The sequence below is a fragment of the Marmota marmota genome, unplaced genomic scaffold, assembly GCF_001458135.2.
Source record: "Marmota marmota marmota unplaced genomic scaffold, marMar, whole genome shotgun sequence".
NCBI classification, from domain to species: domain Eukaryota; kingdom Metazoa; phylum Chordata; class Mammalia; order Rodentia; family Sciuridae; genus Marmota; species Marmota marmota.
The window spans coordinates 12,019,728-12,040,040 of record NW_026000241.1 but is presented as its reverse complement, the minus strand read 5'-3'; the positions used below and the strand labels follow the sequence as shown (position 1 = coordinate 12,040,040).

At 41.0% G+C, this 20,313-nt stretch overlaps 1 protein-coding gene across 5 annotated transcripts in view; it reads right to left on the bottom strand.

Annotated features, from left to right (window-relative positions):
• Positions 1-713: 713 nt before the first annotated feature.
• Positions 714-20,313, bottom strand: part of Sec22c (SEC22 homolog C, vesicle trafficking protein) — a 28,400-nt gene continuing 8,800 nt past the window's right edge. For 4 of the 5 annotated variants that reach the window (XM_048795490.1, XM_015489434.2, XM_048795489.1 and 1 more), the window contains 6 exons: positions 17,111-17,319; positions 13,546-13,709; positions 11,517-11,696; positions 8,902-9,020; positions 7,482-7,547; positions 714-5,529 (listed from right to left, as the gene is read on the bottom strand). In XM_048795490.1, the coding sequence (XP_048651447.1) occupies positions 5,329-5,529; positions 7,482-7,547; positions 8,902-9,020; positions 11,517-11,696; positions 13,546-13,709; positions 17,111-17,292 (912 nt within the window). In that variant the 5' untranslated portion in view covers positions 17,293-17,319 and the 3' untranslated portion in view covers positions 714-5,328. The remainder of the gene's footprint in view (positions 5,530-7,481; positions 7,548-8,901; positions 9,021-11,516; positions 11,697-13,545; positions 13,710-17,110; positions 17,320-20,313) is intronic. The other variant, XM_048795492.1, reaches the window with a different exon arrangement.

Here is a 20,313-nt window from a genome sequence, read left to right as displayed (position 1 = left end):
TCCCTTTTGTTCTTTGAGAATGCTGCCAGCCTATGTGCAGTCCCTTGTTCCAGCCCAGGGGACAAGTCTCTTCTTCCCCACCTGAGCAACAGGCTTTGCTAACCTTCAAATCCCAAATCTAATAATTTGATACTTATTTTGGAAGCTTTGCCTTTCTCCAAAAGAACTGGGCTCAAGATAGATACAGTAGGGATACTTGGAACTTCCAGCCCCGATGTTTAAACGAAAGATGGTCAGGAGAGGATGGCGCACTTGCTTCCTTTCTGGGAATTCTGTCAGCTGCTGCAGGAAAGCATCTGTAAAAGGACACCATCTCTTGGCTGGGAACCCCATGATGAGGCCAGCAGCTGCGCCTCCTGGTGGTCATTTTGTGACCAGGTTGGTCCCAGAAGATGAAAACTTCCATCACCCTCAGTACAGACAGAAGCCCAGAACCCAGAGCAGGGGATATGCCTGCCTACAGACACACAGCAGGTGGGGACAGAGTCTGCAGAGAAGGCAGGCAGCCCAGCCCCCAAGGCAGCACTGTGACTGCTGTCTTGGCTGGGGACTCCTGCAAAGAACTGTACCTGTCCAGATGTCACTGGACAAGAAAACCAAAATGTCACTTCTCTCAATACTCCCTTCCTATTCATCAGGCCCACCTCATACCACATAGGAAAAAGGACCTACATCTCCAAATTGTTCATACAGTACAAACACAAACACACACATTAATAAACACCTTAGATTTATTCTCCCACTTCTGAAGCCACCTCATTTAATTTATATATACATAGTATATAAATGGCTATACAACATTCTGTATGTACACTGACAGGAGTTTAGGTTTTATCACTATGTGAAAGTTTGTTAAAATGTACCCATGATGTACTCAAAATAGATCTTTGCTGTTACATGAAAACAGTAAGAAGCTTGTATGACAAGGACAGCAAATACTGGAAATGAGTATGTAAGATAAATGGTTTTCCCCTGGCTAGATCAGCCTCAATTTTTTATGCTCTTAGTAGAAAATTCCATTAAATAAAATTGAATCCTGGGGGTTAAGTCATATTAATAATTCATTAGCTAATACTTCTGAAGCAATCCCAGAATTATACAAATGTAAGGGCTAAAGGTCATATGTACCACATACAAGTTAAAGGAACAGAATGGGTTTGATAATTTTACCCTAAAATAAAAGGCGCTTGTGAGACAAAGCTCTGACATCAGTACACATGGGCAGATGTTTCCATATCCAACCATTCCCAGATTTTAACAACAAGCCCCTTTCCACACGTTCCCTGCTAATGAGGTTTCCCCAGCAACAGAAGTTTGATATCACTGTTCCCAGATAGGAGAATTAAAGGTCTGCTAATTTGAGTTGGTGATAGACACTGAGGTTTGGTCCAACCAACAGAATGGGCCTCCTTAGATCCTGGAGTAAACCCAATGCCAATGCTACCAGGAGCTCTGTGCCTAGGAAGCAGGAGGTCCAAGGGAAGAGAGGCCACTACCTTTCTGGAATGAAAGAATGAGGTCCTTTGCACTGCAGTCTCATAAAAGGCCTTTTTGCAAAGGTCAGAAGACACGGCTGTGCCAAGCTGCCTAATGCACCCAGAGCCTACAGGACCAGGTTGACTCAAAGACCTCCTCCTCCTGCATATGAACAATGTATCACCCAGTATTACCCTCCACTACCACTGCTGATTCTCACAGCAGCATACAGGATTGCAGATTGATGTTTTCATCATTTCCCAGAAGAGAAAACTGAGGCCAGACAGGCAGGGACTTCCACTGTGATGTAGGACTGAGTGGAAGAACCAAGCCAATCTCAAGGTCATCTGGTCAGCTGATCAATGCACACCTTCCAACGCCTCATCCCTTGAGGGCATGTCCACATACTCTTCCTCCACCATTATTATTAGCAGTCAGGGTACACAGGCAGAGCTCCCCATACCTGTGTAGAATTCTGCCTGGGATTCTGGAATATAAGCAATGAATGAGCAGGGTCTGCTGGGCACATCTGATTGCAGTAATCACTCCCATCCCTATCCTCACTTGTGCTAGACTGTGCATATAGCAGATTCTCTGAGAGCCACTGTCCTGCATGTTACTAGCAGTCAACTCCTAGTTAAGGAGCAGTAAATGGCATCCCTTGGTAAGGTGCAACATGCACCCGCTGCATGCCAAGGGGTGGCTGTTATCTTCCAGCAGACAATAGAGCCCTCAGTTCAGCTCCCCTAACCCCCCTGTCCCAAACAGCCAGCCATTTGTGGCCTGTTAGCCATCATCTTTGACTCTGAGCAGGGCTGACCACCAAAGTACTAATCCTCCCTGAGGCCTGACTCTCAGGCAGGCTAAGAGGGCCAGCCTCAATGCAGTCTGTTCTCATTCTGAAGTCCCTCTGCCTACCCTCTCAATCACAATTCAGTGGCTTTCCTGTCTCTTTAGAGACTCTGGTTCTACCTCTATCCCTAGGTCTGGAGTGTAGTAGGCAGAGATGGAAAAAGGCAGGGGAGTTGGAGAATCAGAGCACCTAAGAAAGAACAGAGGAGCTAAGGGGTAAGGCCTACTGAAATGACTAACTGCTTTCATTTTGGCACTCCTCCAGAAACCCTTTCCCCCATCCCTTAAGGAACTTGAAAATGTTGGGCTATGTTCCCCAGGGCATGTCAACAGAGTTCACAGATAATGGGTGCACTCCTAAGAGGCAAAATCAGGTGTCTACGGTCACACTGCTAGCACTGAGAGGGAATGCCACCCCAAATGGGCCCCAGTTGTCTCCACCAGCACAATAAGGCCAACCGCAGGAAGAGTAAAACAGAATCTTCTGTATCCTGCCTAAGAGCACTGAGCCACACTCCTGCCCTGGTGCTACAGAGAGATATAACACTCTCTGAAGCTCAAGCTCTCACAGCATCTGATCTCAGAAGACACCATTAAGGTTTTGTTTTCAGTACTGCTTCCTTTGTCGCTAGATCTGGCCCCATGAGATGGTTAGGCGAGTAGCATCAAATACTGGGACAGTGAAGGTGCCAGAACAGCAGTGGGTCCGTGGTGGGCTAAAGAAAACTCCTGGGACGTGGAACCAGCTTTCTGTCATCAGCATCACACAAAGGGCTACAAATCTCCAAGTCTGAGCTAAGTCAACCCCAATCCTGGGATTTCCCTTGGAGGAAATCACCAGACTTCTTTCCTGTCATTAGTCTCTCCCTCCAGCAGGTTGAGGTATCTTTTAGCGGGATTTCAGTTAAACAATGTTCTTGTGGTCATTATTTACACTGTTCTTCCAGTACACCTTTTTCCTTATGTTTGAAAAAATAAATCTCAAACCCCGACTAGATGTTACCTGATTAAGACCACATTCAATCAAGTATAGATAATATCTCCACTGGTGCACAGGTGGGTGGGCGCAGAGCTTCACCAACAAGGGTTCATCTTCAGGGACTGCTTCTTTATTGCTTGTTAAATGGGCATCACAGTCTCAGACCCCAAAACACATGGGGTGCAGGCTACACAGCAACACCAACATCAAACTGGCTCAAAAACAATATATTTTAAAGCTGTTTCTTATCAAATTTTAAAGCTTTTTTGTGCGTGTGCTTTAATTTAAAAGGATTCTTCTCTCCTCTGGACTTCCCATTCTATCTTAACTGCCTCTTCAAAATTATCTCCCAGGAAAACTGAAAACTTATCTGTCAGGTATGTAGAAATTTTGAAGATGCAAAGTCAATGGAGATATAACCTTGAAGTTTATGTCTGAGGATGCTGCCCATATACTTTTCATATCCAGATATTTTGTAGTTGGTTAAAAATAGAAAATTCTATTATAAGAAAATAAAGTTTCTATGGCAACATTTTCCCAATCCAGTTCAGCGTCATATAAACTTGTGTTTCTTAAAATGATACCAAGGTAGCTCAATAACAATACCAATAATAACCAAATCTGAATTCTCTAAAACTACATTCTTGCTTCCCCACCAACTCAATCACTCTCACAATGGTTTTCTACTTTAAAAACTATCAAAATAGAATTTTAGCTTATCAAGTTACATAATTCAACCCAAAGTATTCCATGCAATTGTGGTTGAGTTATTCAGATTCCAGACTTCTACCAAAACAACCAAAGGGCAAACTCCCAAATGACCTCCTGGGCCATTTGAGCCTGACAACCCAGGCTGAAATTTCTGGAGACTTGAAGGATGGATCTCATTCTGAGCCATACTTAGGAAAATGATGACCAATCAATATTTTTGACAATGAAATAAACTTTCCAGACCATGTATCAGTTATAGCTTAATAAAGTTTTAAAAAGTTAACATTACTATTAATTAAAAAAATGAGGTTATTGATCTAAGTAAGATTATCAGGAAAGATGTAGAGGAGTAATTAACTTGGGGGCCTTTGGGAAGAGGCACACTGGATCACATAGTCATCACCATTAAAATGACAGGCATTCAGCTGCTATTTCAAAGGCTGATGCCAGGAGTTTCTGCCAACTGGGGCTGAGAAGTATGTGAATCCACACCATCTGACCACTTTGTGGTCAATTATCAGGCATCCAGAAATTCTCAGGTCTGCTCATGCTTATAAGCTTATGATTCAACAGTATTGATTAATCAATTAATTTTTAAAATATTCTGATATACCCTGCAAATAAATATACAACATTTCTGTACCCACAGTCCCACCACCATAAAAGATTATCTATAAATTAAGTGACCTCAGATTTCTTAACCATTTTCTTGGCTTACTTTTGTCTTCACCCTAAATGAAGTTCAGTTTATATCCAAAATATATTTAAATATTTCAATGGCATATCAAACCTAAGTTATCAAAAATGTAAACAAAATTTACCTAGCTTATATCCATGAACTATATGTTTAAGTTTTTAATTCACCCTGTACTGACCCTCTGTAAAAAACTAACCAAGTCACATTTACACTATTTACGTTTTAAAGTAGTTGCTTGGAGACAAGTGCCAATTACTAAAACTAGTATTATTGAATTTAGTAGTTTATTGTATCATTTAATTTAAAAGACCAAAATGTTTCCATTCTGATCTTCCAATAATTCTCCTTCTGAGTAAGCCCTCGGATTCTGCTGTCCTAAGTAAACATGCTCAACTAGAGGTTCTGCAATGATGCTCAGCACACAACCAAGACCAGGTGGGTATTGAGTGACCTCATGATTTCCACAGCACCTGTTAGAAATCCCCAATCTCGGTTTTTCAGTCCAGTTTAGTTGAAAGGAACGTTAAGCATGGAAACTTGAGGTGAACTTGGAGAAGCAAGAAGGGAAACACAGATTGACTCTCCAAAGAAAATCAAAGGATCCATGGTGTCCTCACACTCCACAGTCAGACTGCTTTTCCTGAAGCTGTCTTGTCAGTATCTGGTATGAAGATAGAAAAGCCACTCCTATGTGGAAAAGGATCTGCCAGAGGTTCCTCAGCCCATGCAGGTACACATTACCCAGGCAAATAAAGAGCAGCATCAGCACCACCTTCATAGTCCTGGCTGGACTGTAGAACAGGTACAAATAACACTGAAACGAGACCACACAACACAACCAATCAGAGATAATCAAACAGCCACAAGATTAGGTGCAAGAGTCACCTCCTGCAGGTGCCACCAACAGCATCATTTCACATGCATTCACTAATTAAATTATATTCACTACAGTGAAGCTTGAACTTCCTGGTTAGGCTGCTGCTGATCTTTGAATGAAAGACAGGATTTGAAAAAGAGGAAAGTGAAACAGACGTTGACAGCAGGAATGCTGGAAAGAAGCTGAAGACATAAAAGATGGTATCCAGGCTGTGGGCTGCAGAGGAGAGGGAGAGGGTTGTGGGGAGTGGGCAGATAGCCAGGGTCTCCCAGCAGGACTGACTAGCCTCCGAGGGAAGTTTTTCTTCAGGGAGCCATGACAGGCAAGCAAGCCGGTGAAAGTCATGATTTTACTATTTTGGTTTCTCCTGAGTCACAACTCAGTTCCCTTGGGCACATTTTTTTAATCACATCTTCAAAAGCATCTCTGAGTCAGAGAAAGTTCTCCCAAAAGAGAGAGTAACGCATTTCATGTAGGGTGACCTCACAGAAAAGGGGCTATTCTTATTCTGCAAAAGCTGGAAAGAGTTTTTTTGTTCTTTTTTTAAGAAAAATAAAGCATATTCTCAGATCATGAAGCAATCAACAGGGCTTAAGCTACAGCAGGGGAGAGAGAGAGAGAGAGAGATCCAGGATAGGAGCACAGCTGAAGGAATGAAGGTGGAACTGTAAGGTCCCTGCAGCCCTGAAATGCCAGCTCTAGAAAACTGTTGCTGGCTACACCCAAGGTTTTAGAGACCAGATTCCTAAAAAGTGAGTGCATTTTTAATCTAGGGTTGAAAGCTTCTTTTGGCACAATCAAGTAATTCTTGAAAAAAAAGAAAAAATTCTAAGATGTGCCCTGAGAACAGACACTTTTTCCCCCCGCGGGGGTGGAGGGGTACCAAGGACTGAACTCAGGGTCACTAAACCACTGAGCCACATCCCCAGCCATTTTTTGTCTTTTATTTGGAGACAGGGTCTCATTGAGTTGGTTAGTGCCTCGCCTTTGCTGAGGCTGGCTTTGAACTTGGGACCCTCCTGCCTCAGCCTCCAAAGCCACTGGGATTACAGGCATACACCACCGTGCCCAGCCAGAAATTTTAATTAAAAAACAAAACAAAAGCAAAAAAGAAGCTTAAGAATGTAAAGAAAGTATTAAAATTTTATCAAGAATGGAGAATTTGAGTTGGGTTTTTGCTAGAATTAACTCTGTCTACAAGGAATGCAAAAGCTCCTTATCATGCTACCCCTTTTAAGTACTCAGCTGGTATGAAAATAACTAAATAATAATCCAAGCCCTCTAGTTAATGTACTAATTTTCCTAGGGATAGATTTGAGTCAGAAGGTATTACTATTAAAGAACCTGTAATTTTTTTGTTTTTTACCTAGTCGTAAGTTTAAAAACCACATCTTCAGGGCCAGGGTTGTAGCTCAATGGTAGAGCAATTGCCTAGCATGTGTGAGGCACTGGGCTCAATTCTCAGCACTGCATATAAATAAATAAATTAATAAAAGGTCCATCAACAACTTAAAAAAATCAAAACAAAACACATCTTTCTGCTCCTTATACAGAAGGATATTTCTGCACTTGAATTGTCCCAAGAATAAACACAGGGTAACATCCTGCCTTACCCTGCAACCTCATCCCTCCCTTCTAGAGAATCAAACCCAAATTCCTAGTTCCTATTCCACTGTTTTCAGTGGCCCTATGGCCTTGGACAAGTGGCTTTCCCTTTCTGAGCCTAAAGTTCCTCCTCTAAAATGAGAGAATTAGGCAGGATGGGCCACAGATCCTTTCACTTAGTACGGTCCAGGATTTGAACCAAGGCCTTGGTAGAACAAAAGCAGGATCTAAAACTTGCCAATAATTCCAGAACAACCAAATAAGGCCATCAACACTTCACCCACCTGGAAAATACAGGCTACGAAAGGAATAAGAAAAGCCAGAATGTTTCCAATTTCCTCACGGGCAACCTAAAATAAGTACAAGAAACATAAGGAAAGAATATTTAGATGAAACACTATAACCCAGAGCATTTTAACCCTCATTCAGTGTGGTATGGCTGACAGCACAATGAGACCTAAGTCCCTCTTATATACCAGATCAGGGGCTGGCATGCAACTATTTTCAATGAACTAGATAAACCATGTGCCCTCCTGTCCCCACAGATCTAAGTCCTCAACCTGTAATGAGCCCACAATCACTCCACCTCTCAAAATCCTACTTTTTATCAATACCACAATTTCTCTAATTCCTCCCAGCCCCAGCCATTGCCTCGTCCTCAGTGCTGTCACCACACTACGCTTTGTACCACAAGAGTCCTCAGAGACAAGGTCTTAACCATCTTATTGGCATCTCTTCTAGTTTTACAAACAGTTGGCAAATATCTGATTATTAATAATCAAACAATTAAGAGTGGAAACCACACCAAACACTGGTCAAAGATGAGATGTGTTATCAAGCAAATAACACTCTGGTAACAGGCCTGCTGCCACTCTCCACACTCTCCTCAGTCTCTGAGGTCCAACATCCACTGCACTTTAGACTATGGCCTCCACATATGAAGGTACCAGCATTATAGCTCTATCTTTTAAAACAATATCTATTTGCTTATACTAATAGTGATTCTGTTCCTTTAAAAAGTATTTGAAATTCTTCAAAATCCAAAAACATATTTTAAAAAGCAATGAGCTGGATATGATGGTGCACACCTGTAATTCCAGCTACTTGGGAGGCTGAGGCAGGAGGATCAAAAGTCTGAAGCCAGACTGGGCAACTCAGTTAGACTCTATTTCAAAATAAAATAAAAATGGCTGGAGATGTAGCTCAGTGTTTGGGCACTTACCTAGCATGCACCAGGCCCTGGGTTCAATCCCCAGTGACAAAACAAAGAACAATGAAACATAAAGTTGCTTTGAGATGAGCAGGCCAACAAAGAACTCTATCCTATCCTAGTGATACAGGTCTTTACAAATCAGACTGTAGGACAACCTTTTCCCAGGGCAAAAAGAAACTTAACCTTAAAGTCTGAATCAGATGTTTGCCATAGGTGAATAATCTATGCCCTGGAAAGACACCTGTATTCCCAAGGAAAACAAGGTAGTCCAATATCCTTGAATTGAGTTGTCCATTTTATACTAATATCCCAGCAGGCAATTTCCATGTATGTTCAACTTACTACAAAGTATAAAATTTTTTAATTTTCATTTGAATTTTAAAAATTTTAAACCTCAGTGCATAATAACTTTATAAATAAAATATATCCTAGTTACTTCTTAGATGTGTCCTTCAATTTAAACTGTTAAAAAAAAAAAAAAAAGAGGTTACCTGTAAAGAATGTTCTGCGAGATGAACACCACGAATGAGGTTCAGAGCAGCGCACATGATGTTGAGGACAAGGGAGAGAATCCCCAGGGCCGTCACTGGCTCCATTCGGAAATTAGGAGCTTCACAATGAAAAGAAAAAAATAAGTGTCTATAGAGAAAATAACATCTATATGAAAGAAAGACAAGCAAAGCCATTAACTAGACCTCCACTAATGATAGGTTTATGATGTTAAACACAAAATTACAAACATGCTAATTTTAAAAGCAGCAGAAGTTAGAAGAAAAAAGGCAAGAAATGAAGGACAGAATGGACCTGGAAATCTGAGGTGAGTATCTTCCAGAAATAAGCCCTTTTATAGGCAAGTGCAGGTTTTCAAGTGCCTATTTCCTTTCTATTTAGAGCAGTGGTTCTCAAACGGAGTGATTTGCTGCCCAGAGGATATTTGATAATGTCTGGAGACATTTTCTATTGGCATCCAGCGGGCAGAGGCCAGAAATGCTTCTAAACAACCTAAAATGCACAGATTAGTCCCCAAGAGTAAAGAATGGACTGGTACAAACATGTCAATCGACCATAGATGGAGAAACTATGATTTTAAACAACTTCTGCTATAAGAGAGGACCATGGCTTTGTTTGTATTGGGTGTCAAATTCTGATAGATTTTTTTTTTTTTTTGGTGGGGGTGTGTACTGGGGATTGAACTCAGGGGCACTCAACCACTAAGCTACATCCCCAGTCCTATTTTGTATTTTATTTAGAGACAGGGTCTCATTGAGTTGCTTAGCACCTCGCTGTTGCTAAGGCTGGCTTTTTATTAGATGCCTCAACCCCCAGCTTGTAAAATGTTCCACTCTTTTTATAAAGACAATATTCAGGGTAATGTGTGCATCTAAAGAGACTGATGACAAATAAATGTGGTTTTAATTCTAAAATAATAGGGAAGAGGAGGGAAACATTGATTATTTAGGCTATAAGCTGTTTCTGGAATTGTAATTAGAACAAATATTCCATTTTCTCCTGAAAGATAACTGTTGAAGTGGATTCTGGTTCACACAATTAAATGTTGTCCCACCCATTCTCTTGCTATGCTCTTCTAAAATCATCCTTTCTTGTCCTTACATTTCTCACACTCGTGTGCATGTGTGTGCTCATGAGCATGTACACACACAACCACACCCACACACACTCTCATACCCCTGGCCACAACACAACTTATGCCTATTGTTAGTGTGTTAGAGTTTTCACTCAGTAATTCAAAGTTCCTATTAGAACAGAACATGCTACCTGTAAAGATCTAGCCTCGGGACAATAAGATGAGTCAAACCACAGTAAAAATGTCCTAGAAAGAAGGCAAGCTGACACTTTCTGGATTTGCTCCTCTTATCTAAGTGTTTAAAAAAACAAAATATATATTATAAAGTTATCCCTGTGTTTAGGGAGAAACTTGGGATTCAATTACCCAGTCTTCTTTCTACAAAAGTTAAATGTTCTCCCAATACAAATTAGAACAACTTACTGATTGGCATGAGAGCCAATCTAAGAACTTACTGGTTGAAACATATTAAACCAAAACACAATGTTAAGCCAAAAACATGAACATTTTTAATACACCACTTTTTAAATTCAAGCAATGAGTTTAGTACAAAATAGTTAAAAATGAAATAATTAGACTGTTACAGTATAGACAGCTCTATCTCTCAGGGGATTCAGCTCTTACACCATTATGGAATTCTTAGAATACCTTAGTAAATATCTACTTTAAATATTAGTTTAACTTTATGTGATTACAAAACTAGGAATGCAAAAAATCATGCTTCATTATGTGCTAAGTGGCTAATGGTGTTAATTCCAAAGTTACAAAGTACTGGGCCACTGTGATCATGTCATTAACATCACATTCTTCAGATGAGGACTGTGAAATCCACTGGGACAAAGGGAGCTCTCCAGGTCTCATGGAGAGCCAGACAGCAACAGCACTAGGAGCCTTGGCACCTATCAAAACACTCATTCCCACAGCCCTCTCTCCAAGAAGGTACACAGGGATTCTCAGTGGAGATTTGCAACTTTTCATTAAGTGATGAGGTAAAAATATGTATAAATCCGTGCTGGGATTGTGGCTCAGCAGTTGAGCGCTCCCCTAGCATGGGCGGGGCCTGAGTTCGATCCTTAGCACCACATAAAAATAAAAGTATTGTGTTGTGTCCATTTACACTTAAAAAAAAATTAAAAAAAAAAAAAAAATATATATATATATATATATATATATATATATATATATATATCCATATGATTCAATGAGTAGCTTCTAGTGAAAGAGAAGGTATATCATTTGCAAAATTTAAACTTACAGATTTCACCCTAATTAAGAAAACAACCTCCCAAGTCACTCTTCTCAACTCTTGAATTTCATCAAAAGAAAGCATCCTCTCAAAGCTACCCACTATCAGAACTGTCAAGGTCTAAATAATGAACACCTGGAAACAGAATCAGTCTGATTTCTTCCCAACATATACCCTCCCATCTCAAGTATACATTTTTAATATTTAAAAAATCTATTTGAAATACATAGAATCACTTCATATTCATCAATATCAGAGAAAATCAGGCCACTTACCAGGCTCCAAGTGCATTGGTATGTGACCGTTCATCATCCCATTTGCCACATCTGTGTCCTCCAAAGTAAGAACTACTGGAGGCTGGAACTCCAGCTCCTCCTGAATTTTCTCCAAGCTGCTCTTTATCTGAGAGGAACTTACATAGTTAAAATGCCACTTCATTTTCTGAATGACGCTGTCTGGAAAAAGAGAGCAACCCAAGTTGAGCATTCTCATAAGAATGGATGTTTAGTAACATTTGAACAAATTTCACATTTCTAAGCAAGCTAGTAAGTCAGGCAGATTCTGAAGAGTTAAGTTATATATGCATCAAGGTCAAATGATTATTAAATAACAACATAAGTCTGATCAATCTCTTCAAAGTAGAATGATTAAAAAGTGATTACAGAGAAGGCAATAATGCATCACAGGACAAAAGTGACAAGGGTGTCAGGTGGAAAGGGGCTGGAGTCTTAGAAAGTACAATCTTAGGTGATTCACACAACATCTCTACCCTTGAAAATGAGGCCAGTTTTTCCTAACTTGATTATCTCAAAAAAAGCTTGTTTGAAAGTACAAGTGAAAATGAATATGTTGTGCAAACTAGGATTACATATTTGAAAGTGATTGATTTTAATTCTTTTACGTTACTCTATCACCAAGTCTTAACAAGCTTTTGAAGTGAAACTTGCTATGTATTGGCAAAACAAAATAATGTACAATTCTAATATCAATGAGCTTTGACTCTTTCCACTCCCATTCAATAGTGAGCAAATGTGGTGCCAAGGAAGGGGCTCCTATCAGATCAAGCACACTGCTTTGGAAGAAGGGCACATGCAGAGATGAGGGAAGAGAAGAACCCAACTCCACTCCACTCCAAATCAACGGAGAGCCAAAGGCTTGCTGCAGCTGTGATCTGCGTTGGGAATAGTGTGTTCTCTTCAAAAGGAAAAGTGGGACTGAAAGCCTCAAGAAAGAGCAAGAGCCAGAGCTCTCCACCTATCACGGGTCTACCAGAGTGGGTCTGGCATACTAGGAAGCTCCCCAGTTCCTTCAAGTGACACCAAAAGAGGGCGCTGGTTCCATTTCTAAAAAGCCAGCAGGCAACAAGAGGGAATGTGAGGCTATCACAATAGCAGCCGGAAAGCCCAACTGGCAACATTTCCAGGTGCCGTGCCCTGCCTGACCACGCGTATCAGATGCTGCCAGCTTCTTGTTCAAGAACATCACAGGGACCCAGAATATTCCCCAACCCCAAGAGCTCAAAATGAGCCACACGGACAAAAACCAAACACCCTCTATGATTATCATGTTGTAGTCCAAAGCCCCTGAGCCTCCACAGGACCTTTCTAGCAGAGCCTAGAAAAGAAGTATCCTTTCCAGAGCAGGGCTTCTCAAAGTTAAGAGAGGAGGACCATATTTTTCTTCCAAATGTTACAGACTGATACTTTTTGATAAAATACCATTTTTAAAATCACAGGAATGTCAAATTACAGTAAGTTTCTGAATACTTTTTCTCATTTTCTGTGCTTACATCATGAAAGAAGAACACTCTGAGTAGTACTGCTCTAGTGTAGGGGTTGGTGAAACTTTCTTCAAGCACCCAACAGTATTTTAGGCTGGGGGGCTCTGTGGTCTCTGTCAGGACAACTCAATGGTGCTGTGTGGGGCAAAAGACAACTGCCAAAGACAACTCATAAAAGAATGAACATGACTGTGTCCCACTTTACTTGCAAAAATAGGCAGCTGGCTTCTGGGCCACAGTTTGATGATCCCAGCTTCAGAGGCCTGTGGTGAATAACCTACATAGGTTTCACCCTTCCTCGACCTCCCCCGGCTCCCAAGACATGAAAAGCCAGAGTATTAAACCTGAAGGCCTTCTAGTCCATTTTAATGGCTGTGAAATCTCATGATGTGAGGCTCTTTTTCAGAGCCAGGTGCTTGTGCCTCTCAGGGCTTTTCTATATGATCAAAGCTAAACCTCAACTGTAAGTTCTACACATCAAATGCCACAGGAGAGAACAGTAAACATGAAAGAGGGTTACAAACCAAACTCGAGAAAAGCGTACGGCCTGGAGGCGAGGCCAATGCAGGTGGTGTCATAGGAAGCTGTGAATTCCCACCACAGGGTCTCCAGGAAGCAGAAGGCCATGGCTGCTGGATACTGGCGGGAGCAGATAGCCATGCAGGCCACGTCCCCAGAAGAAGAAAAACTGAAATAAAAGGGCAACATCTGCATAACCAGGAAATAGACTCATGGTTCTCATAGCATACCCACATACAACCTTCTCTCACCTCTACCCTTGCTTGGCCTCCAACAGTCTTATAGCTGCCTGTGGCATACATATTATCTCTTCAGCCAGACCAGTTTCTAAGATTGTTTTTCTTAAGACTTCCTTTAAAATGTCTAACAGTATTAGTCACCAACACTGTGTGATTACTCACTTATGCATGCATGAGGGATGCATTTTCTATTAGGGAGAATTAGCCTCCAACTTCTCTACACTGAGAATAATGTTTTCCTACTTTAATCTACCTCAACACATCTTCTAATGTTAAATCACTTTGGCTCCTGGAAATAAATCCTTGTTGTGCATTTCTACATATTCATTATTAATCACATGCTAGATTTAGTCTGATAATGTTTTATTTAGGATTTTTGTGTCTATGTAAAATTAGACTGATCTACAATTTTCCTTCCTATGCTGACTTCATCTGGTTGTGGTATTAGAGTTATTCTGGACTCAAAAAAAAAAAAATCCATTCCTTCTTTTTATACTCCTTTTTAGACTGCCATGCTATCATTTCACTTTTGGGGTTGAAGGGGTCTAGTTCACCTATATGGGATGTCTACTAGCTGTCGCTCATGATGGAATATCTCCTCGGGGATTATCATTTTTGCTCAAAGTTCTCCACTGTGGGGCTTGTCATTTTCTGTCTTTTGTAACTACAAGTCTCTACGTAAGACCTCAACTTAAAGAAAAAGATGACTCTCCTTTTGTCAGAAGGAATTCTCCAGAAGGGGCCTAACCTCTTTAGGACAGAGGTGTTTCTACATGAAAAAGGATCCCTATTGTGGGTTGAATGTGTCCCCCAAAAAGATACCCTGAAATCCTAACTCCCAATGAATGTGATTTTATCTGGAAACAGCATCTTTGCAGATGTAATCAGGATAAAATGAGGTTATACTAGATTAGGGTAGGCCCCCATCCAATGATTGGCACTCTTACAGAAGGAAAGAGGGGAGGCCATGTGACCATGCAGACAGACAATGAAATAATAATGTATCTGTAAGCCAAGGAAACCAGGGATTGCCAGCACCTGTCAAAAGATAGCAGAGGTATGGGAAGGAGTCTTAAAGCCTTACAGAGGGAGCAGGCCCTGAGATACCTGGATTTCAGATTTTTGGCCTTCAGAACTATAAGCGATTCTGTTTTTTGCTATTTGAAGCCAGTGTGTGTTAATTTGTTGTGGCAGCCCTAAGAAATTAATATGACCCTTCAACTGTAAAAAACTATGATACTGGGCTGGGATTGGTAGCTCAGTGGTAGAACATTTGCCTCACATGCATGAGGCCCTAGGTTCGATCCTCAACACCACATTAAATAAATAAATAAATAAATAAATAAATATAAAGATATTGTGTCCAGGGCTGGGGTTGTGGCTCAGTGGTAAAGTGCTTGCCTAACACATGTGAGGCACTGGATTCAATTCTCAGCACCGCATGTAAATAAATAAATTAAATAAACAACTAAAAATATTTTTCAAAAAGACATTGTGTCCATCTATAACTAAAAATATATTTAAAAAAAAAAAGCTATGATACTGCTCACCTATAAGATAAGAAAGTCTTAGCTCTGGGAAAATAATGGTGAATATTCAATTCAAAATACAAATGAGTAGAATGTTTTATATTCCTTTTCCAAAAAACTACTGAGGTACCCAAGATTTCATTCTGAAACTGTAGGCTTCTTTTTACTGAGAAATATAACCTTCAACAGAGAAAAGGTGTCCTATCTGAGGCACAGCACACATTAGCTCATCACAGCCTCATGAAGAAGGGCCAGTCAAGGAAGGCAGGTGCTTTCAGGCAAGCAGAGAAAGGAGCTGCAAATGTGGGCACATGCAGCTCAGCTTTTTGTGCCTGAGCACTCAGAGTCCACACCACAAAGTGACAGCTGTAGGTGCTGGCCATCTGACACTGCCGATAGGACACAGACCTTCTTACCCGATACCATCACTTAGCCTGGACGGTCCCTTTTGTTTTTATGATTCTAAATCTGAATTACCCTAAAAGGACTCCATATTATCAGATCAACTAAAAATCTATGATTCAAGAAAAGCAAAATGGACTTGGTAAAAGAAGACTAAATACTACAAAACATAGATGTAGTGTCTATAACTATCTATAAAATTTTGATATTTTAAAACCTGTCTTGCCCCTGATTCCTCCACAAAATAATTGGCTTCTTGCTCTGAGTCCTAGAATAAAATGTGAGAAGCTGACCTCAGTGCCTGAACAGCCTGCATTCAAATCTTAGCTCCACCGCTTGCTAACAGTACAGCTTTGGTTAAGTGGCTTAACCTCAATTTCCTCCTCTGTGTAATACTGCTGCTTGCCTCATAAGCCACAGGAAGCACAGGAACAGTGCCTGGCATATGGAAAGCACTCCACACAATTACCTGTTATAGGATTATTATGACCACCTGAGTCCTACTTCCACTGGGATTTTTTCCACTGTATTCTGTTCAGTTATATATTTCTCTTCTTCCTTCATTAGACTGTAAGTTGTTTGAAAACAAGAGACCTACTCACTAATTTTTCACTCCATGGATCCTGTCACATAATAAAAATTAAAATGTGAAAAAAAATTTATTTAATATATTTTTTTTAGTTGTAGATGAGCACAATATCTTTAGTTCATTTATTTATTTTATTTGGTGCTGAGGATCGAACACAGTGCCTCATACTTGCTAGGCAAGCACTCTACCACTGAGCCACAATCCCAGCCCAAAATACAAGAATTTTAAAGTAAAAAAATTAAAACGAGGGGCTGGGGCTGGGGCTCAGAGATAAAAGTGCTCGCCTACCATGTGTGAGACACTGGGTTCAATCCTCAGCACCACATAAAAATAAAATGAAGATATTATGTCCACCTGTAACTAAAAAATAAATATTAAAAAAATTAAAGTGAAAAAAAATAGCTCTTGAAGATAATAGCTATTAAGTATTTTAATTTCCTTGGCTTTCTCTAACATTTTTCATCTATCATCTCCTCTTCCTCCTTATCCTTTTCCTACCCTGAATCTAAGTACAGGGGGAACAAAAAACAACTAACAACCTAAAGCCAGAAAAACTGGCTGAACTCAGGTCTTCCAATGCTTGTGAGCACTCCATTGACAGAAGCCAGCAGTTGGAACAGCAATGCTTGAGGCCCTGAGGACACCCAAACCGTTCTTAATTCCATTGTTGTAAACATACAACCTAAGACCACTGTCTGACACCATATCTACTCTTAACACACACGGTGATCAGCATAATGTGACTTCAATGTGTGGAAAAAAGTAATCTAAATTCTGCTGCTGTTCTGAAAAAGCGAATATGTTCACTTACTGTATACAAAAGTCACAGCTTTCTGCAGAGCCTCGACCTGGATACTGGGCCAGTCGCAAAGCTAAAGTCTTGAGACATCTCCTGCATTCCAGAAAATCTTGGGTGTGGTAAAAGTCAGTAGAGGCTGAGAGGGGCAGTCCATCCCTCACCCGTACCACACTGGCAAAAAAGATCATGGACATGGTCCGCAAGAGAAGTCATGAGGACACCTGAGGGAAGCAAGGTCATCCTGTTAGTGCCAGAGATGCACCCACCCTCCAAACATGAACTCCATGTTGTTTCACCCTCAGCCCCACTATAACTGCAAATGTTGCTTTTATTATTATTACTCTGCCCTCTACAGCTATGTGGATCCCAATTTTCCTGTCTCTTCTTCATTTGTAATCCTTCTTTTCCTTCCAATTAATGAATATCTCCCTTTCCAGCATTAAACCAACTGGCATGATGGGTAATGGGATAGAGAAGCAAGGGGGCAGTAATACACTGTCCATTTGTCTCATTTCCACACACCTCCCCTTGGTGAATAAACATGTGAAAAGCCCCAGGAGTGGCAGCAGTTAACAGTAGGACACAGTGCCAGACAGACCTACAGAGACAGGAAGTACCTAACACTGAAGAGGTGGGGATAGAAGCCTAATGATCTGCACAACTCAGGTCACCCAGGGTGGTGGGGGCTAAGCAGTGTAGTTACCACATCCTCACCTAAAGGAGATGGAGGAAAGTGGAGAGATTCTGAGCATTTAACCTAACGCTGGTGACAAAGAGAGCAGAAGGCAAAAATGGGACTGAGCAAGCATGTCCTCCTGAATTTCTGCAAATGTCTGATACAGAGCCAGTCTTCAAAATGATGACTGAGTCCCTACAGATGGCTAAAGGAGGAAGTCATTTAACAAATTATATTATAGTAAAACACTAAATATTTAGCTATGATATAGAACACATTAAGAAACAAAATAAAATGGATCTAAGCCCTCACGGTGCCTTTGGCAAATTAGAAAAAGGTGCCTCTCAGGGTGGAAACAGGCCCACACCAGGTCAGCTGGTAGAGTCTGACTGGGTTGAAGCCCCACCTGTCAACTCCACTGGATGCTCTTACACGGCATAACCTACACTTTTCTTTGTGTGGCAGCCCTGCAGCAGGATTAGTGAGGCAGCCAGTATAACTTTAATGTGTCTGTCCAAGTGTGCACATATCCTGTTTCACAGATCCTGTTTATCAGGTCTTCTACTTGATAGGATGTTAATAGGTATACTGGTGAACTTGTCTTCCAAAGAACTCAAGTGATGCAACCTGACTTGGCATCTCAATTCTTCCTCTTCTCAAATATAGGAGCCCCCAGCATGTACACCACCCCTCACCTCTGCTCCTCTTCACAGTCTACACCTGGGTCTATGATGTCACTTTTTTCATTTCCTCATATCCAAATCCACATCAAGGGTTGTCTCGATTCACCCACTACATAAAACCTCCCCAGACGTGTCCAACTGGAAGCCCTCTCTCCCTCTTGTAAGAATCTAAAGACACTACTTCTCTGTTGTACTAATTTAGCATTTCCACCACCTAAGAGAGAGTTCTAAGAACAAAGATCACATCTGCAATGGAGGAATGAATGAATGATTATTCCATTGTACACATGAGAAGCTGCAGTGATAACACTGTCCATTTGTCCTCTTTCTGCATACCTCCCCTTGGGGAGTAAAATTGTGAAAAGCCCCAGGAAAAAATACATCCCTGTGCAAAAGCTACTGAGTTTCCAGCAGGCCCAGGCCAACTGCCAGAAGGTTCAATGGGCTTTAACCCTTGCTTGACCAATGCTGAGACCTCTAGTACCAGAGAGAAAAGGAAGGCACAGGAGTATGAAAGTTAACTGTGCTATCTGCTATACTTTCATGAATGTTCGAAATATTAATTTAACAATTTTAAAAGAATGATATGGCATGAAGTCCTAAGAGAGTTAGGCAGAGACTACAAGATCAATTTAAACCAAGGGTTTATAACTCCAGTAAGACCCTTAAACCATGATATAAAGACACTCAGAAGAAGAAGAAAAAAAGATAATTAATGATATACCAAAAGTCAGAACAGGACAGAAACACCCTACAGCAAAATAAGAAAGGTCCTTTTGGGAGACAGAGTAAACTGTATACTCTTGTAAAGGAAAGCAAGTGTGCATTTATTCCAACTGTTAACCCCCAAACAAGCTCTGTAGTGCTGTCTTTCATGGAGTATCTACCACATGCCAAATGTTGTGTTAAACCAGTAAGAAGAAAAAGGTTGCATTTCTGAGTGCTAGTAATCCCAAGAATCACTTCTATTCCTCACTAAACGATCCAAGTTCCTTTCAGGTACTCTGTTTTGTTGGAAGCCATTTATGAGTTATCATGAGACAGGCTATAATCAAGTAAGAGATGATGATTATGAAAAAACAAAGTGAAGTTCTGCTTCTGGAAAGAGAGGTAGAAGAATTTTCCAACTCTTCCCAAGAGATACAATTTACAAACCCTGAGTATTATATATGTAATAAATATGCAGATTCTGAAAGGTAGAGAGGAGATGACAGCCTGGTTTGGACCTTGGGCCTTGAGGAATGTGAGTTTGGTGGGTTTTCTTTTTGCATCACACATCCCAGGCTTGGTGTGGGAGAAACTAGCAACCAGAAACAACAATGGGCAGAGATATCCACCACTACCCCCCCAAAAAGTCATCACAACAACAAACCTCAAAAAGGTACAGTTTATCAAATCTGAAAATTTTAAGATAAACAACCCTCTATTCTAGTCCAACACCACAGGGTTGGGGGGGGGGAGTGGACTGCACTCTGCCAGGTATGGTGGTACACACCCCGTAATCCCAGCGGGAGCTTAGGAAGCTGAGGCAGGAGGATCACAAGTTCAAAGCCAACCTCAGCAACTTAGTGAGGGCCTGACTAAAAATAAAATACAGAAAAGGCTGGGGATGTGGCTCCATGGTTCAATACCCGGTACTAAAAAAAGAAAACCTACAAAAACAAAAAACTACACTTACCACAGGCCCACCAACAAAGGCCCAGTGAAGAGCCTATTTACCCACTTTCGCCTTGCAGTAACAAGGTGGACCGCCCTCTACCTCCCACCCTGTGGAGTAGTGAGACAGGACGCCCAGTGGGAGCTACAGGGCAGTAATGCGCCATCCCCTCCCCCTGCATTATTAAAGCAATAAACTG